The 17680-nt window shown below is 36.8% G+C and overlaps 1 protein-coding gene across 2 annotated transcripts in view; it reads right to left on the minus strand.

Moving 5' to 3' along the window:
- The window catches only part of LOC134754888 (gustatory receptor 5a for trehalose-like), a 75533-nt gene extending 70826 nt beyond the window's left edge, over window positions 1-4707 (minus strand). For both annotated transcript variants that reach the window (XM_063691352.1, XM_063691353.1), the window contains exons 1-4: window positions 4604-4707; window positions 4461-4531; window positions 3008-3194; window positions 1926-2135 (exon numbers count right to left, since the gene is read on the minus strand). In XM_063691352.1, coding sequence (XP_063547422.1) covers window positions 1926-2135; window positions 3008-3194; window positions 4461-4526 — 463 coding nt within the window. In that variant the 5' untranslated portion in view covers window positions 4527-4531; window positions 4604-4707. The remainder of the gene's footprint in view (window positions 1-1925; window positions 2136-3007; window positions 3195-4460; window positions 4532-4603) is intronic.
- Window positions 4708-17680: the final 12973 nt, after the last annotated feature.

The raw sequence follows: 17680 nt of genomic DNA on the forward strand, positions 1-17680 counted from the left end.
ATTAAAGTATTTTCTGCAAATAATTTAATTTGTTCTAATACTTCTAACAGTATATTCTATAAAATTATTCATTAATCTTTATATTATTTGTTTTTTATATATATGTATTTATATCTTTTTTTTATCATTGTATGGCATATTTTTAGAATACAAGAAAAGTAATTTCAGCGATTTTAAAAATTCATTCCTTAAAAGGGTTAAAAAGGGGTTGATCTTTTGTATAGGGTTAAAATTATATTTTAAGCTATGAATTTGAAACTTCGTAAAAAGGTATTTCATTAAAAGGGTATTTATTATTTCAGCCTTTTTTTAAAATTCATCCCTTACGGTGGTGAAAAAGGGGTTTAAAGTTTGTATGGAGCTTAAACATTTTTTTGAGTGCGGGACTTGAATCTTTGTATAAAGGCATATTATTAGAATACAAGGAAAATTATTTCAGCGGTTTTAAAAACTCATCCCCTAAATTGGTTAAAAAGGGGTTGAAAGTTTGTAGGGATCCTAATTTTATTTTAAGCTTAGTACTTGAAACTTTTCAAAAAGATATTTAATTAAAAGAGAACAAAACTAATTTCAGCATTTTTGAAAATTCATCCCCCGAGGTGGTAAAAAAAGGATTGAAAGTTTGTATGGAGATCAAACCTCTTTTTTGAGTGCGGAACTTCAATCTTTGTATAAAGGCATATTATTAGAATACAAGAAATATTTAGGTTTATATCAAAAGCAAGGTTTCTTGCTGGCCGCTTTACTTACCTACTATGATTACTATGACATTGACGTGTTCTATATTTACTTATTATTTTTCATTGATTGACAGGTGTACTGATTTGATTATTATAAAAACTGTATTTACTTACGTGATGATTTACTATTTATGTGCAACCTAAACGCCGAGCCCCTTTGCGCTGCTCTGCCGTAACCCGGACAAGAAAAGTAATTTAAGCTTGTTTTTTTTTATGAAATAGGAGGCAAACGAGCAGACGGATCACCTGATGGTAAGCGATTACCGCCGCCCATGGACAACCGCAACACCAGAGGGGTTGTAAGTGCGTTGCCGGCCTTTAAGATGGGAATACGCTCAAATATTCATCCCCTAAAAGGGTTAAAAAGGGGTTGAAAGTTTGAATCCATTACAAATAATGCTTAGAAACTTCTTAGAAAGGCATTGTATAAGATTCCAAAAAAAGTTATTTCAACGTTCTTAAAAATTCAGCCCCTAAGAGGGTTAAAAAGGGGATGTAAGTTTATGTGGTTCAAGCTTACTTTTAAGCTAAGGACTACAAGTTCAAGCTTACTCTTAAGCTAACTTATATTAAAATAGACGAAAGCGGATTTCACCGTTTTTGAAAATTTTTGTATTAATAGTTTGCATCGGGAGCGAACATTTATTTTAAATAGCGGACTTGAAAATCTTCTAAAAGGGTTGAGAGGGATTATATTGTGAATTTTTTTTTTTCAGTTAGGGCTTGAAACTTCGTTATTTGTGAAAGATAAATTTCATGCGTTGTATAGGTAATTATAAACAAATGATTAACCGGCCCTACCATAATGGTCAATGCTCATGTAAAATATATAACCACCAACATACAAATCCACGCGTATTAAGTCGCGGGCAACAGCTAGTATACTCGTATAATAAAAATTCAACACACACACAGATCACAAAGAAAGTATACCTTAATTGATTTCTGTGACAACCCTTTTTTAACGAAATGCCACGCGTCAGGCAATTTAATGTTGTAACTTTTCATGGCACCTAAACGTAGACATTTTACTATCTTCGAATGCCAAAACAAAATTAAAAATGAATTAATTAATTAATTAGAAATTTTAGAATACATCACATGTTTATTCTTTACCGTTAACCAGTGCCCTCATCAGCTCACTAGCGTGAGAATGAGACTTGAGTCGAGTGCATATCCACTTACCAACGACACAAGTTACCATTACAGACGTTACTGTGATCATCCGACTTTTTATTTTTTTATCTGACAAAACGTTTATTGCTACACTTCGGTCGATTGAAGCCCAATACAAAGCTATTGCTTCCCATGACGACGACAACTTCCAAGAAAGAATAAGTGTAGTTATAGAGGAAGCGTAGAAAGTTGCTCCCGCTAGCCGCGCAGTCACACTCCCTGGAAATATAGGTATTATATACAACTGATATTTTACTCAGACACACACACTTTGACAGTAGAAAAAGGCCCGAAATTAAAATTTTCTAGGAAAAGTCAACTTTACGTGCCTAATACATTTTTTAAATTTGCCGCCTTATTCTACTAACAAAGTGGGTGTACCAGTGTATAGTTAAAAGTTTAGGCGCTAGAAGTAAAAATATGATTTACTATTCGGCGTCCTCTCAAGGCAGCTGTATTAATTTTTCTTTAATAAAACAGGTGTAAACAGGTTGTGAAGGGCAAGGGGAATCTACCAATATGTCGTTTTAAAAAATCCGTCCAGTATCCTGAGCTACAGGATGTACTGATTTTCAGTATTTAAACCCATAACCCTACTTTCTGTTTAAGTCGCAGTCGAGTAAAATGTTGATATTGCAGTAGAACGTGTAGTACAAATGTATAGACAAAAGTGGAATTCATATTCCTCCAAGTTTCATATTAAGAGAATATCCCCTGAAAGGGTATAAGCGCTAAATCTGGATTCAGCTATTATTTTCTATAACAAGATGTATTTTTTCCGCAAAGTTATCTAGGACTTATTTGTGTAGAATTTAATAAGCTTTAATGTTGCCTTACACCATATTTTCATAGAGAACGTATATTTAGAGTAAAAGGCAAATTTCTCCAGGATGGTACACATTTTCCAAGATGGCTGCGATTCCTCGAGGTCCCCAAAATGTCAAATAGTGTTGACATGAAAAAGAGACCTTTAATTAACATACATACCAAATTTCATATCTTTGGAAGGATTTCGAGGTGAGACTTAATCCGATTATACTATTACCGAAAAAAGGGGACAACCTCGGCATGAAAAATATCTAAATACTCACTATGACCTTCAATATCAACAGCTAATCCAGCAAGTGCTTTAACGACACGCCAAATAGCGACGCCTTCTATGACTCCGAGCAGAAGCAAAATGCATAGCCCAAATGTTTTCCATAAAACATTTCCAGAGCCAGCTACACCAAACCAACGTGAGAAGCGGAATATTTTTGCCATTATCTGTAAAAAATCCTGCAGAAAAAACCGTATTAACTGCTTGGTACCTATATCTAATCTTCTAAATAAAAAGTAAACAATGAAGGAATGCGGCCGGGCACAAAAACCTCGATTTCTATTGTATTTATAGTAAGTATAGTCAGCATCAATAAATAGTAGCAGATGGAACAACGCTCTAAAGTATCTGCAACCCTGGAATTATTTTCCAAATAGAGATATATCGCTACAGTACCTATCTGTCACAGTCAAACTGTTCTTCATATAGGGCTTAATCCGGGTTCACATTTTTGTCTGTCGTGTTGTGTTGTGATGCTCTCTGTCGTGATGGCATACTGTTCACATCTATATGACGCGTTCTGACGCGGAGAGTAGAGTGTTTTAAGGACCTTTACAAGTACAACCGTACATGGCGGACAAGATTGTACTTGCTGCTTGCTGCCTCCATAACCTTTTAACTCAGAATACACCAGAAACTGAAGAAATATTGACGGACGAAATTGAGGTTTGCAACAGTGGCTTCGCAGACCCCTCTGGCCACGTGGTCCTAAACGAACTCCTTACGGATTTACGTTGTAGCGAGAGAGACTGGTGCTGCCATCTATGAACAGCCTATACATGTTTAAGAGTCCGCAGCAAGCTCGGTTCTCCATACAAACGTAGTTACGCTCTCATTTTAAAACGACTAGCTAGATTGCTCTGAAACTTTGTACTTACTATAGGATAAGGTATATCTATGCCTGTAATTAGTTTATGTAGCTTCAGATTAATTATTAAAAAAATACAACTATGTAATTTAAGTTTTTCATACAAAACTTGTTTTTGCTCTATTTCGTTTGTTTTATTAGCTATATAGACTTATTACAGGCATATGTAGATACCTCATGCCATTGAATGTGCAAAGTTTCATTACAATCCAACACGTAGTTTTAAACTGGGAACGAAACTTCGTTTGTATGTGTAGATGAAATTCGGCCGAGCTTGCTGCGGTCTCGGAACAATAGTAGGTACATATTTTTTTATTAGTTTATTATATATATATGGTAATAAAAATATACTTATAGAAATACTGTTCGTTCAATTTACCTATTTGGAATACTAGACCTGGGACAGCAAAATATGCTCATTTGAAAAAAAATTAACCCATAAGCTGTTTGAGAATGAGACATTTTTTTGACGCGTAGTCTGATCCGCTACTTTTGATAAGTACCTACTGGCTGTAATAAATAAGTATTATAGAACATTCTTACACTATAATATCGTAATATGTAGGTAATCACTTACATCATGGAAGCATTCATAAGGCAAATTCTGTTTTTTTTGGTCTTGAAGTCGTTTTCTTTGTTTCATAGTAACTGAAAATAAAATTGCATACGTCCTAAATCGACATTACATAAAAAACAAATTCTAATATTAATAATAGTTACTAACTCTTACACTAAATTTGATCTTATGATGGCAAACACTACGAATAGGTACCGTTTGACGCTTTCAGTGCTTGCACAAGAACAACATTAATACCGCATTGAGGTTCGAAATGTTTATTTCATGGAATTTATACCTACACCATCGTGAGTGAGTCATCGAACAATATAAGTAACTACATTACGGTGCATATCTTTGGTAGCCATCTTAATTGACTATAAGTACATAATAACCAGTTTATATTCATTGTTTTTATGATGGATAGGTATAACAAAGCTGTTAGTGTCGAGTTGTAAAGCGATCGAGCCTGCTCGCGAGGCTAACTAATAGCCAAATACCAGTTGGGCAAAAATTTTCTATTTACGAATAACCGGGAAGATAAATAAATCATCTAAGAAAACTAAATAATCCGTCATTTGTTATTTTGAATTTATGTAGATCAGTTTCATGTTTATCTAGATATATTAGTTGGGATTTTAAATAAAAGATGAATGTCAGTAGTAAAGTCATGTAGAACTAGAAGTGGTCGGGCATGAAGAAATAATAATTTTTAAGAAAAAAAAACCGACTTCAATGGGGGATGCCGCTGAAAGTTTTTTATTGTTGATGGTGCACTCTTAGATTCCAGACAATGAAATGAAAAAGAGCATCTTTTGACTAATTATGTAGAAAAGGAGGTAAAACGACCCACTTTTCTAGTAGCATTTCGTTTTTGTAAGGGTCGCAGTTCTAACCTAACTTAACCTACTTTTCTGATAGCAGTTCTGTTCTGTGAGAATCGCAGTTCAAAAAGCCACCCACCCACCTAACCCACTTTTCTACTAGCATTTCCGGGACCGGGTCTGGGTCCGGATCCACTTCATCAAATGTCACTTTTTAAAATGGAAATGCTGGATTTGTTGATAAAAATACAAAAATCACTATATGTATACCTTTCACATTGGAGGAGTTCCCTCGATTCCTCATGGATCCCATCATCAGAACTCGAACTTGACAAAAATGTTTCTTGAAAACCTAACTTGCTTAACAAACATAACGAAGAGGACAAATCGCCAAACGGGAACTATGCGTCATTGAAGAGTTCCGTTCTGATCATCATCAGCAGTTCCACTTAATCAAATGTCACTTTTTAAATGTAAGTGCTTGATTTGTTGATGAAAATACTAAAATCACTATATGTATGCCTTTAATGTTTGAGGAGTGCCCTCGATTCCTCATGGATCCCATCATCAGAATTGATTTTTGACTAAAACGGGACCAATCTTATTATCAAAAAAAGAATTTTCAAAATCGGTCCAGAAATGACTGAGTTATGGAGTAACAAACATTAAAAAAAAGAACAAAAAAACATACAACCGAATTGAGAACCTCCTCCTTTGAAATCTTGAAGTCGGTTAAAAATAACCTACAACAAAAGTAATGAAGTAATTGCTGAATTGGAGACATGTTGAAAGCCAGAGCTAAAAGACGACATTGCAGCGTTTATGAAATTGCAACAATAATTTTCTGATGATTATGAGCAATGTCAGTGTGACGGTTTGACCCGACGTGACATTCTATATACATTTACTATAATAAGCTTACTTCAATAACAAACGAGGTTAGTTATCTTCATCTAGATAATTTATCTAAATATAAAAGTTGTCAACACACTATTTGTGATTGAATTTAGCTTCGAATAATTTTTTCTATAGGTATATATATATAAACGTAAAAGTCCTGACTAACTGACTGACTGACTGACTGACTGACTGACTGACTGACTGACTGACTGATTCACTTGGTACAAATTTTCTTTTAAGCTAGGAACTTGACACCGTTGTTGAAAAGTTTGTATTAATAGTTTCGGGAGCGATTTTTTTTTTAAATAGTGGACTTGTAAATCTTCTAAGAGGGTCGAGAGGGATTATATCGGAAACAATTTTTTTAGTTAGGGTCTTGAAACTTCGTAGTTTGTGAAAGACAAATTTCATGTGTTGTATAATTATTAACAAATGATTAACCGTCCCTACTGATATCTTTTGCTGCATAATGTTCTATATTATGCTCATGTAGAATATATAACCACCAACATAAAAATCCACGCGTACGAAGTCGCGGGCAACAGCTAGTTTGAAATAATTATCTAGATAAGAAATTATCTAAATAACGCCCAACTCTGCCAAACACAAAGAAACTGTAATTTTACTCATATCGATTTTTAAACCTAGGTCAATATGTCAATAGGCATTATCTCACGCGATCACGTCCATGCGCGATTATCCCACAAACACAGCACAATCATCATTACCGTAAACGAAAATATAGTAATTACACAACATGAATAATTGTGTTTAACTACGAGTGAGTTTTAAGGTACTTGCGGTTATATTAAATTATACAGCTACAATCAAACTAGAACAAAATTCAAAATTTAGTGAACAGTCTTGGTGGTATGTAGATATGTTAATATTTACTATGTACCACACCTTTGCGGAAAAAATACACCTTCTTACCTAGCTAGCTAGGTATGTAATTCTTAGTGTACCTAGGTACACTAAGAATTTAATAGAATAGATTTAGATATAAAACTTAGAAGAATACAAAACATACTAGGTACTTACTTATCCCTATTGTTTTCTAAACTAGTGATTTAGTGTATATGTATGGCAAAAACACCCTGCATATTTTAATGACTACGAATGCGACATTGTTTTTGAATGGCTACCAATGTACAGTACCTATATGACTAGATAATGAAGGAATGAAATCAACTGGCTTTTGCGAGGATTGTAGAATTAAATAATGTCACACCAGCAATCGCGGTGGCGATTTTTCTTTTCATGACTTATATTGCCGACGCCTTGCCTTATTTCCCGGACTGTGGCTAGCAGCCCGGGCCACCGTTTCGCCCGAAATAAGGGCCGAAGCAGACGTGTTGCCACGCGGGTTGACAATGGCTCAATCGCCAAGATCCCGTCATCCTTGCTTACGGCGCTCAACAGTGCAGGTCCTAGCACAGGTGGGTTGTGTGTACGTCGTCAGCAGTAACCCACTCCTGCTGACAACACCAGTGTGGATGTTAGCCGTGACTAGAAAGAGGCACGAATGGCAGTCGCTAGTGACGTTGCCCAGGGTGGACCAGAGGAGACAGACGGACCTTTGGGCGGGCCGAAGCCCACCCAAACTTCCCCCTGTCTCCTGCTCGGGGAGGTCATCACACCACTCTACCCCACACCCCCAATTTTGCAATATAGAATTGACTTGCCATAAATCTGTAGGTACTTAAAACTCATGTAGAGAGCGGCACCCATAAGCAGTTTGTGTCTATTAGCAATACCAACAAAACAATCACTAGTACAGTTAGCAACTCTGAAGAAAGCACCATGATAAAACGAGCTGAACTTAAGCTTGCCAGTATGCTCGCAGAAAATAATTTGCCATTTGCTTTGATGTACACATTAGTCCCATTAATCTATATATATAAACGTAAAAGTCCTGACTGACTGACTCACTTAAATCAACGCCCAGCCCATACCGTTGGACCTAGAGAGCTGAATTTTTCACAATAGGTAGTTTTTATAACGTTAGTATCCACTAAGAAGGGATTCTTCAAAATTCATCCCCTAAGGTGGTGAAAAAGGGGTTGAAAGTTTGTATGGAGATCATAAATTTTTTTGAGTGCGGGACTTGAAACTTCGTATAAAGGCTTCGTATTAAAATACAGGAAAAGTAATTTCAGCGTTTTTAAAAATTCGTCCTCTAAATGGGTTAAAAAAGGGTTGAAAGTTTGAATCCATTACAAATACTTTGAAACTTCCTAGAAAGGCATAATAGCCGATTACAAAAAAACAGTAATATTGAAGTTTTTGGAAATTCAACCCCTAAGGGGGTTAAAAAGGGGATGAAAGTTTGCCTTGGGGTTCAAATTTTATAATATAAATGTGTATTAATTATAATGAAAAAAAGGAGCAGAGGGATATTCGGCGGGAGTTGCTATCCCTAAACGTTCATAAGTCGAGCGGGCCAGACGGCATTCCAGCACTTGTGCTTAAGCAGTGTGCTCCTGAGTTATGTTCCGTGTTGGCGCGTCTTTTCACACTCTCTAGCAACAAACGGCATGTTCCATCTTCGTGGAAGACGGCCCTTGTGCACCCTGTGCCTAAAAAGGGCGATAGATCGGACCCATCGAATTACAGGCCTATAGCTATTACCTCCCTTCTCTCTAAGGTCATGGAGCGTATAACCACCGCAAAGCTCCTGAGATACCTAGAAGAACACGACCTGATCAGCGACCGTCAGTATGGTTTTCGCCACGGTCGCTCGACTGGTGATCTTCTAGTTTATCTCACTCACCGCTGGGCTTCAGCCATTGAAAGTCAAGGTGAGGCATTGGCAGTTAGCCTAGATATAGCGAAGGCGTTCGATCGGGTCTGGCATCGGGGTCTCCCGTCGAAGTTACCATCTTATGGATTGCCGGAGGGACTATGCAAATGGATCGCTAGCTTTTTGTCTGGCAGACGCATACGAGCCGTAGTAGACGGAAGCTGCTCCAATAGCATGGACATTAACGCTGGCGTTCCGCAAGGCTCTGTGCTATCCCCAACGCTGTTTTTGCTGCACATCAATGACATGTTGTCTTCGACGACATTCATTGCTATGCAGACAACAGTACTGGGGATGCCTATTACGCAGGCCGTGCCAACATCCCTCGTTCCGTGGTGCTAGAGAGTCGTGAAAAGCTTGTGTCGGATATTGAGGGCACTCTATCCAGAGTTTCGGTGTGGGGCCGGGACAATTTAGTGCGATTCAACCCCACCAAGACACAAGTTTGCGCGTTCAACGCTAAGAAAACCCCATTTACTGTGGTCCCACAGTTCGAAGGCACGTTGTATGGAGGTCAAGCATTTTTTTTAAGTGTGCGACTTGAATCTTTGCATAAAGGCATGTTATTAGAATACAAGAATAGTACATTTCGATGCTAGTGCGGAAAGTATGTCATTACTTCACGAGTACCGAGATATCTTGCCATGAGCCGTAGGCGAGTGTCAAGACTCGGGACGAGTGAAGAATGACATTTCCGCACGTGTATCGAACGACGTTTTTTAATACAGTTGCGAAAAAATAAGAAAAGCAACAAGTAAGGAATGGAATTCGAAACTTTTATATTATTAATTCTGTGATATCATTGACATTGACATTATGAAGAGGTGTTTTTCTAGCTTTTATTCGACTAGAATAGATTTTTATTGAACCCACTTCAATGAGAGTTTTTTTTTTCAAATGCATGTTCTATAAGACAGAAACAATTGTAAATATTAAAACTGTACTATTATTACCTAAATATCATTATTTACGATTATTTGTGTATCGTATATTTATAAAAACAATATCGAATGTTGCCTTTGGAAACTTAAAACATTCTTGCAGTAAGAAAATACGCCTCTTCTTTGACAGGCGTTCCGTTCCATTCAGACAACTTATTAAGAACGGTTTTTCAACATTAAAAATAAACGTGTTATAATACTTATAATGGTGAAGAGGTAAGTAATTAAATATGAAATATGCATATTTTTCGTATTCTTACATTAACAGTAGGTTTTTATGTTGATATGTGAAACTAATATTAACACTCAACAATAAGTAGTCATGAATTGGAACAAGTAAAAATTTTAAAAAATTGGAAAAGTAAAATGCACTAGTTCGCAAAAACCAACTTTCCGCACGCTAAACAGCCACGAAAAGTAGAATTTTTTAGCAACTGTATTAAAAGAGTAATTTCAGCGTTTTTAAAAATTCATTCCTTAAAAGGGGTTGAAAGTTTGTATAGGGTCCAAATTATATTTTAAGCTAAGAGTTTGAAACTTCTAAAAAGGAATTTCATTAAAAGAGAAGAAAGCTAATTTTAGCGTTTTTGAAAATTCATCCCTTAAGGTGGTGAAAAAGGGGTAGTGACTTTGTATGGAGGTCAAACATTTTTTTAAGTGCGCGACTTGAATGTTTGCATAAATGCATGTTATTAGAATACAAGAAAAGTGATTTCAGCGTTTTTAAAAAATCATGCCCTAAAGTGGGTAAAAAGGGGTTGAAAGTTTGTCGTGGACTCGTGGTCCTAATTTTATTTTAAGCTAGGTACTTGAAACTTCATAGAAAGATATATAATTAAAAGAGGTGCTTGGGTAATTATTTGTTTGTTCCACTCGCGGTGGAGACCACTGGGTGTTGGTGCTCGGAGGCACGGGCCTTCTTTAGGGAGCTCGGGAGTCGCTTACGTGAGAGGGGTCTGGATCCCCGCTCCGGGTCATTCCTGGTGCAAAGGTTATCTATTGCGGTTCAACGCGGAAACGCAGCGAGCGTGTTGGGAACTTTTGCGCCTGGAATGACCCGGGGTGGATTATTTGATTAGTTGTTATTGTGCTTTTATGTTAACTGTTTTTTTTTGTTTTGTAATTTAATAATTGACATTGTAATTGTATTTAGAATTATGAATTTTATTATTTATGTTTTGATTTATGTATTGCCTATTTCGGGAAGCTCCACAGTATCTTTTCGTCCTAATTGCCGCAGTGTCTTAAGTCAAGTCTTTGACCAGTGTGTATTGTCAGTGATGACATACGGATCTGAGACGTGGGCGCTAACGATGGGCCTCATAAGAAGGCTCAAGGTTATGCAAAGGGCAATGAAGAGAGCTATGCTCGGGGTTTCTCTGCGTGATATAGTCAGAAATGATGATATCCGGAGTAGAACTAGGGTCACCGACATATCTCGCAGAATTGCAAACCTTAAGTGGCAGTGGGCGGGGCACATTGCTCGCAGAACTGATGGCCGGTGGGGCCGGAAGGTTCTGGAGTGGCGTCCGCGTACCGGAAGATGAACTGCCGGTAGGCCTCCAACGAGATGGAGCGACGACCTGGTAAAGGTCGCGGGAATTCGGTGGATGCCAGCGGCACAGGATCGGTTGGAGTGGCGAGCCTTGGGGGAGGCCTATGTCCAGCAGTGGACGTCTAGCGGCTGACATGATGATGATGATGATTGTCTATTTTCTGTGTAATGTAATGTAGTTAGTAGCTAAGTTTAAATTTGAATTGATGTAAATATTATAAAATATATCTTAAAATTAGGTTGTAAAATAAATTGAAACTTAAATAATTTATGAACACCTTAAGTTGTCTACCCATAGGTTCAATGTTTATACGACCACAATAACTTTTTTAGGATCCTTTTTTATATTAAAATGACAGCTCGAGTAATGATGGTCGAAATACAAATTTTAAGTGTGCATTTACCTTAATTTGCTATCTAAATATTTTAAAAGAACTTCATTTTTAAATTAATAGATAGTCGTTTTCTTGTTAAAATGTGCTTCACAAATAGTCTCCAATATGCTAATTCAGTTGACAAATAAATAATTGGTACTTGCCTTTAATTAAAAGAGAAAAAAACTTATTTCAGCATTATTGAAAATTCATCCCCCAAGGTGGTAAAATGGGGTTGAAAGTTTGTATGGAGATCAAATATTTTTTTGAGTGCGGGACTTGAATCTTTGTACAAAGGCATATTATTAGAATAGGCATATTCATCCCCTAAAAGGGTTAAAAAGGGGTTGAAAGTGAATCTATTACAAATGCTTTGTAGCTTCTTAGAAAGGCATTGTATAAGATTCCAAAATAGTTATTTCAACGTTCTTAAAAATTCAACCCCTAAAGGGGTTAAAAAGGGGATGTAAGTTTATATGTGGTACAAATTTTCTTTTAAGCTAGGAACTTGAAACTTGGTAAAAAGGGCATTATATTAAAATAGACGAACACTGATTACTTACACCGTTTTTGAAAAGTTTGTAGTAGTTTCGGGAGCGAATTTTTTTTTAAATAGTGGACTTGTAAATCTTCTAACTTCGTAGTTTGTGAAAGACAAATTTCATGCGTTGTATAATTATTAACAAATGATTAACCGTCCCTACTGATATCTTTAGCTGCATAATGTTCTATATTATGCTCATGTAGAATATATGTATAACCACCAACATACAAATCCACGCGTACGAAGTCGCGGGCAACAGCTAGTGTCAAATATTTTTCCTGATTCTAACATAGGAAGAGGTTTGGCAATCCTGAATTTTCTATGAATTCGTTGATTCCTTAGAAGACCCAGGCAGTCACTTTTCATTCATTATAGATACAACTACTGACAATACTTCTAAAAAACAGTGTGCCAATACTATTATATATTGCAACACAGAATTTGATATAAAGACAGAATTTCTTGATATAATGGAAACAGAGTCCAGCACTGCAGAAAGCTTGTTTGAGTGTTTAAAAGAATGTGTGGAAAGTAAAAATTTGTAATTTAGCGGGATTTTCATCAGACACCACTAATACATCAGGCATACGTAATTCCATATTCTAGCGTTTAAAGGATGAATTACCTAGCATTACATGCATAAAATGCTCCTGACACAGCATTCACTTAGTGGCATCAAAAGCTTGCCTACACCTACCAAGATCCCTCAAAGATACCTTGCGTAATATAGGGTCTCATATTTAACGCTACTACTAAAAGGCAAAAAAAGCTTATTGAAATGCAGCAATTTTTTGAAGTTGACATCCACAAAATCCTTAGTCATGCAAATACAAGGTGGTTGTCACTAAAACAATGTGTAGATAGGGTCCTACGACAGCTACCGGCATTAATCACTTACTTCACCAAATGGCAGGCAGGCATTTGATGACCCTTCTAAAACTACAGATGAAATTCTTTCTGTCTTCAAAAATTACCTGATGATCATTGAAGAAGCAGGAGCGACTCCTAGTTACGGGCGGTGGACTTAGGTGGAGAAATAACGCAGGAGTTTCCAAATTTTAACTTTTAATGAGTACAAACTACATGGTAGATAAATATTATATGTACGTATGCGTTGCTGGCTAGATGAAGAGTGGGGCGCGGGCCGCGCCCGCGCATCTGTTGCTATCGCTGTGTGAGTATGTGTGTCTCATTCATGGCACACATACTCGAGGCGTTAACAATAATATACCTTGAATTTTTATTATATTCATTAGAGCTACTTACTGACTTCAACAAACTATTTCAGTCAGAAACTCCTCTTCTTCGTCGGCTAAAGACAGAAGTTTGCTCTTTACTGAAAATCATTTATGCAAACTACATGAAGTTTGCCATAACAAAATCTTATCCCTATACACTGTGAATCACCAATACCCTGGTATCTTTCTGCCACTGGATAAAATTTATGTTGGGGTTCAGGCAACTGGCTCTATAACAACCTTTCTAGAAAAAACACCCAGAATACCCAGTAGCAAAACAGGAAACAGACAAAGTAAGAAAAGGGTACTTACAATTATACAAGTAGTCACTCAGTTGAAAGCCAGACTTGAATTCATTCAATTCATCGACATCATTGAACCCTGTCATGCTCAAGCTTATGAATGCAGAGAACTAAGTGATTTAGTAATGATTCTGCTCTTAGTACGTTTTAGCACACTACACTCGAACGAAACAGAATGGGAGCGAGAACCGAGGAGTGACAATGACAGCAAACCGATCCGAGTGATCCGACTCATCCGACCGAACTAAAACTAAACGTCGACTCTCTCTGTGTACTACTGTACTAAAAGACCGAACTAGTACAGTTGTGACATTGTACAAGTTGGGAGCGATCTTTTCAGTGAACGAGCATGCACAACTCTAGGAAGAAGCATGCTCTACTAGACCACGAAAGTTTAGGTCTGGATAATAAACTTTCAGCTGCACAATATTGGAAAAAAGTGGCGTGCGTGTGTGTGTAATTAATACGATAGATGGCAGTATGATATCTTTATAGGTATTAATTTGATTAGTTTATTTTTTTTAAATTATAATGTGGCTTTCCCCTCCTGTAGGTTCAGGATGGATTTGCCAATGACGTATTTTGATTTGGTAATAGTAATTGTGTAAATGCTCATAGAGAGCAACGTTGTTCGGTTATGGGCTCTTGTAAGAGTTTTAAGGGGATAGCTGGCTTTACAGGGGCCACGTGGAGTTACTTGGCGTTAACGCCAGAATGGAGGTTAAACTCGTATCAAGATTAATTCTTCATTATCCGCACACTTCCACCTTAGTTCACAATAATAAATGAAAAATTAAACCAATAATATAAAAGTAAAAATAATCTGATCTACAAATCTGGCTCTAAATCCGACACCAACAACTACCGCCCAATATTAGTATTACCCATAACGTCCAAAATTTTTGAAAAAGTCTTGTACGCGCGCCTTGAAAAATATCTGACGATTCTGACGTCAATTAACTTCATCTTTGAGCGGCAGTACGGATTCAGACCCCAATCAAATACGTTATCAGCGACTAGTAAATAAAATAAAATCTAACATTGACAAAAAACAAATTGCATTGGGTGTGTTTATCGACCTCAAAAAAGCATTGGATACTGTTAGCCATGACATTTTACTCAAAAAACTTAGTAAAATAGGAATAACCGGCGCCGCCTACAATATTTTTGAATCCTACATCAAAACCCGTCAACAGGTAGTTAGGATTGGAATTCACCAGAGTAAACCCCAAAACATCACATTCGGTGTGCCACAAGGTTCCATAACCCTTAATTTGACGGTGTCCGCTGGGGCGGTCAACTCATTTGAAAAAATCTGACAGCTTTTCGTGAAATTATTTACTATTTTTTCACATGGCAATCGATTTTAGATATTATGCGGGTGGATATAAAAATATAGTTGAAGTACCCTCACCTTTATTATATTAGTAAATCTGCATGATGGCACCGTCTCGCACGTCAGTTGTTTTTACCAAGGTATCTATGCGTTTATCTTTGTTATTTTGCAAAAAGAGAGTCGATTTGAATTAAAAATAATAATCTTTGTTATATAATTGAAAGGAAATAATATTATAAAATGGCATTTTATTACTTAGTCATTTACTTAACTAACGCGAATCAGTTGTCCGTCGCACCGGACTTTGCCACATATGCTGTAAACGATGTATAGTAATAGTTGTCCGCAGTGGCGGACAATATTGCTTATTTTTATGAAAATATAGATTTTTTCGTATACGATCATTACGAACTCGCTTATTTACTAAGTTTTTTTTTTGTTTACCTCCTAATAGCAAAAGGAGGTAGGCCGCTCTGCTAAGATTTTGGCGCTTATACCTAAAGCGCATGCCGAATCTAAAGCAAGTGGAGTACGAAAATGTACAGTCAGCAGTCAGCAATACTATTCGCTTAGCACCTTTGCATACAAACTTCTATGCAGGGGGGTCACTTTTCTCTGCAGCTGACTGTACTTGATAATTCTGACGCTGATGCGTATGTTTCCTCATAAGCACCTTCATTTTGTCATCCTAGCTAGAACGACTGAGTACCTTTTTCAAGTTGTTCTGAAAATGGCCATGAGCTAATTTACAACAATGTTGAAAATAGTTATGAAGTGCATACATCGCAAAATGCACTAGTTATTGATCAAGAAAATTATGCTGATATTCCGTCTATTTCGTCTACGTACCCATAACGCGAAAAACTCGATCAAGACAACCTAAAACTGCCAGCAAAAGGCGCATAGTTGTCAAGAAATTTTCACTGAAATATACATGGCGTCGAGCGCTTTTCGAACTATAAAGTCGAGATGAAAATTATAAACGATAATGACGAATACGAGGACTTAGATCCGAATAGCAAATGAGATATTTTCTAGTTTTTCTCGGAAGATATTTTTTTTGAGAACAAACAAATGTACAGTGCACAAATCCGGAAGATCTATTGACTTGGCTGTTGACGAATTTCGTGACTTTTTGGCAATAAAAATTATGATGGTGATCGTCATGATGCCATCATATTTAGACTACTGGTCTGAACAATTATTAAGATAATTGTTTAGACCAGTAGTCTTTATAAGATTTGGGAATTGCCCAATAAATCTGGATCAAAACCACTAAAAGTCTTCCGACTAGACTTATACATATACAGCTCTGACTAAGTCTACCAGGTCAGAGCAATCAGATCATCATGCAAAAAATTAGGAAACTCGTCCAGCTGACTCAGTGCGTTATGATTTATGATAATAATGGGCATTTCATGAGCACCAAAACTGAGGGTCGCATGTAGGTATTGCAACAAAAAAAAAATAGTATACTGTATGAGGTGTAATGTCAGATCATGTTTCGTTACAGGAAAACATCCCAGAAATTGTAAACTAGATTTTCACACTAAATAATATATATATTTGAATTTTGAAGTACATGTTTTGTTTCTAAATATTCTTTTATTACTTTGGCAATGTCAGTCTCGGCGGACATCTCAATAAGTCTATTATGTTCCAGAAATTGGGCAGTGTCCGGTGTAGCGGACATAGTTTTTCTCGGGATCTGGAAAACCTAGATTTTTATTTTTATTTTTTGGAAGCTTCTGTAGGTGCAATTATTCAATTTTGTTAGCGGAATATATCAATTTGTGTTATCATAGTCTCTGCCAAATTAAGGGATAATCGGACCACTGCTATTTACAGTAGATATATATTAACAATTGTTATGAATAAACCGTCGCTTCGCTGTACGCACCACCTGGTTGCAACGATTACGGGCAGTCTTAAAAAGTTTCCAGTTCTCGTCAGTACGAGCACGCTTAAAAAGACTAAAAGCTCGGTTCCTCTTCCTCATAGCCTGTAGGACACTCTCGGTGATCCAAGGAGCCGGTGGACGCTTGACTCGTACGGTGTGAACAGTTGCATGCTTATCAAAAAGTTTCAGAGTGGCAGCGTTAAAAAGAGAAACCTAGGCGTCAGCTGATGAGGCAGAGAGCACAGGAGACCAGTCAATGGACGCGGCGTATTATTATTTGTCATAATTCTGAAACCGATAACTTTTCAGGATTTTCCTAAGGTTATCCTATAGATAGGTTAGGTTAGGTTTGTTTTGTGGCAATCCTGAAAAGTAACGCGTTTCTGAGAAACACCAAATTATGACTAACGAAAATGTGGACAAACAATACATTATGACTTAAAACTTTATGGGAAACAATAGACCCAAGTAATGACTTGAATTTTGACAACCCGAATTAGCCGAAAGGGATAGTACCATATATT

This window comes from Cydia strobilella, chromosome Z (assembly GCF_947568885.1).
Source record: "Cydia strobilella chromosome Z, ilCydStro3.1, whole genome shotgun sequence".
NCBI classification, from domain to species: Eukaryota; Metazoa; Arthropoda; class Insecta; order Lepidoptera; family Tortricidae; genus Cydia; species Cydia strobilella.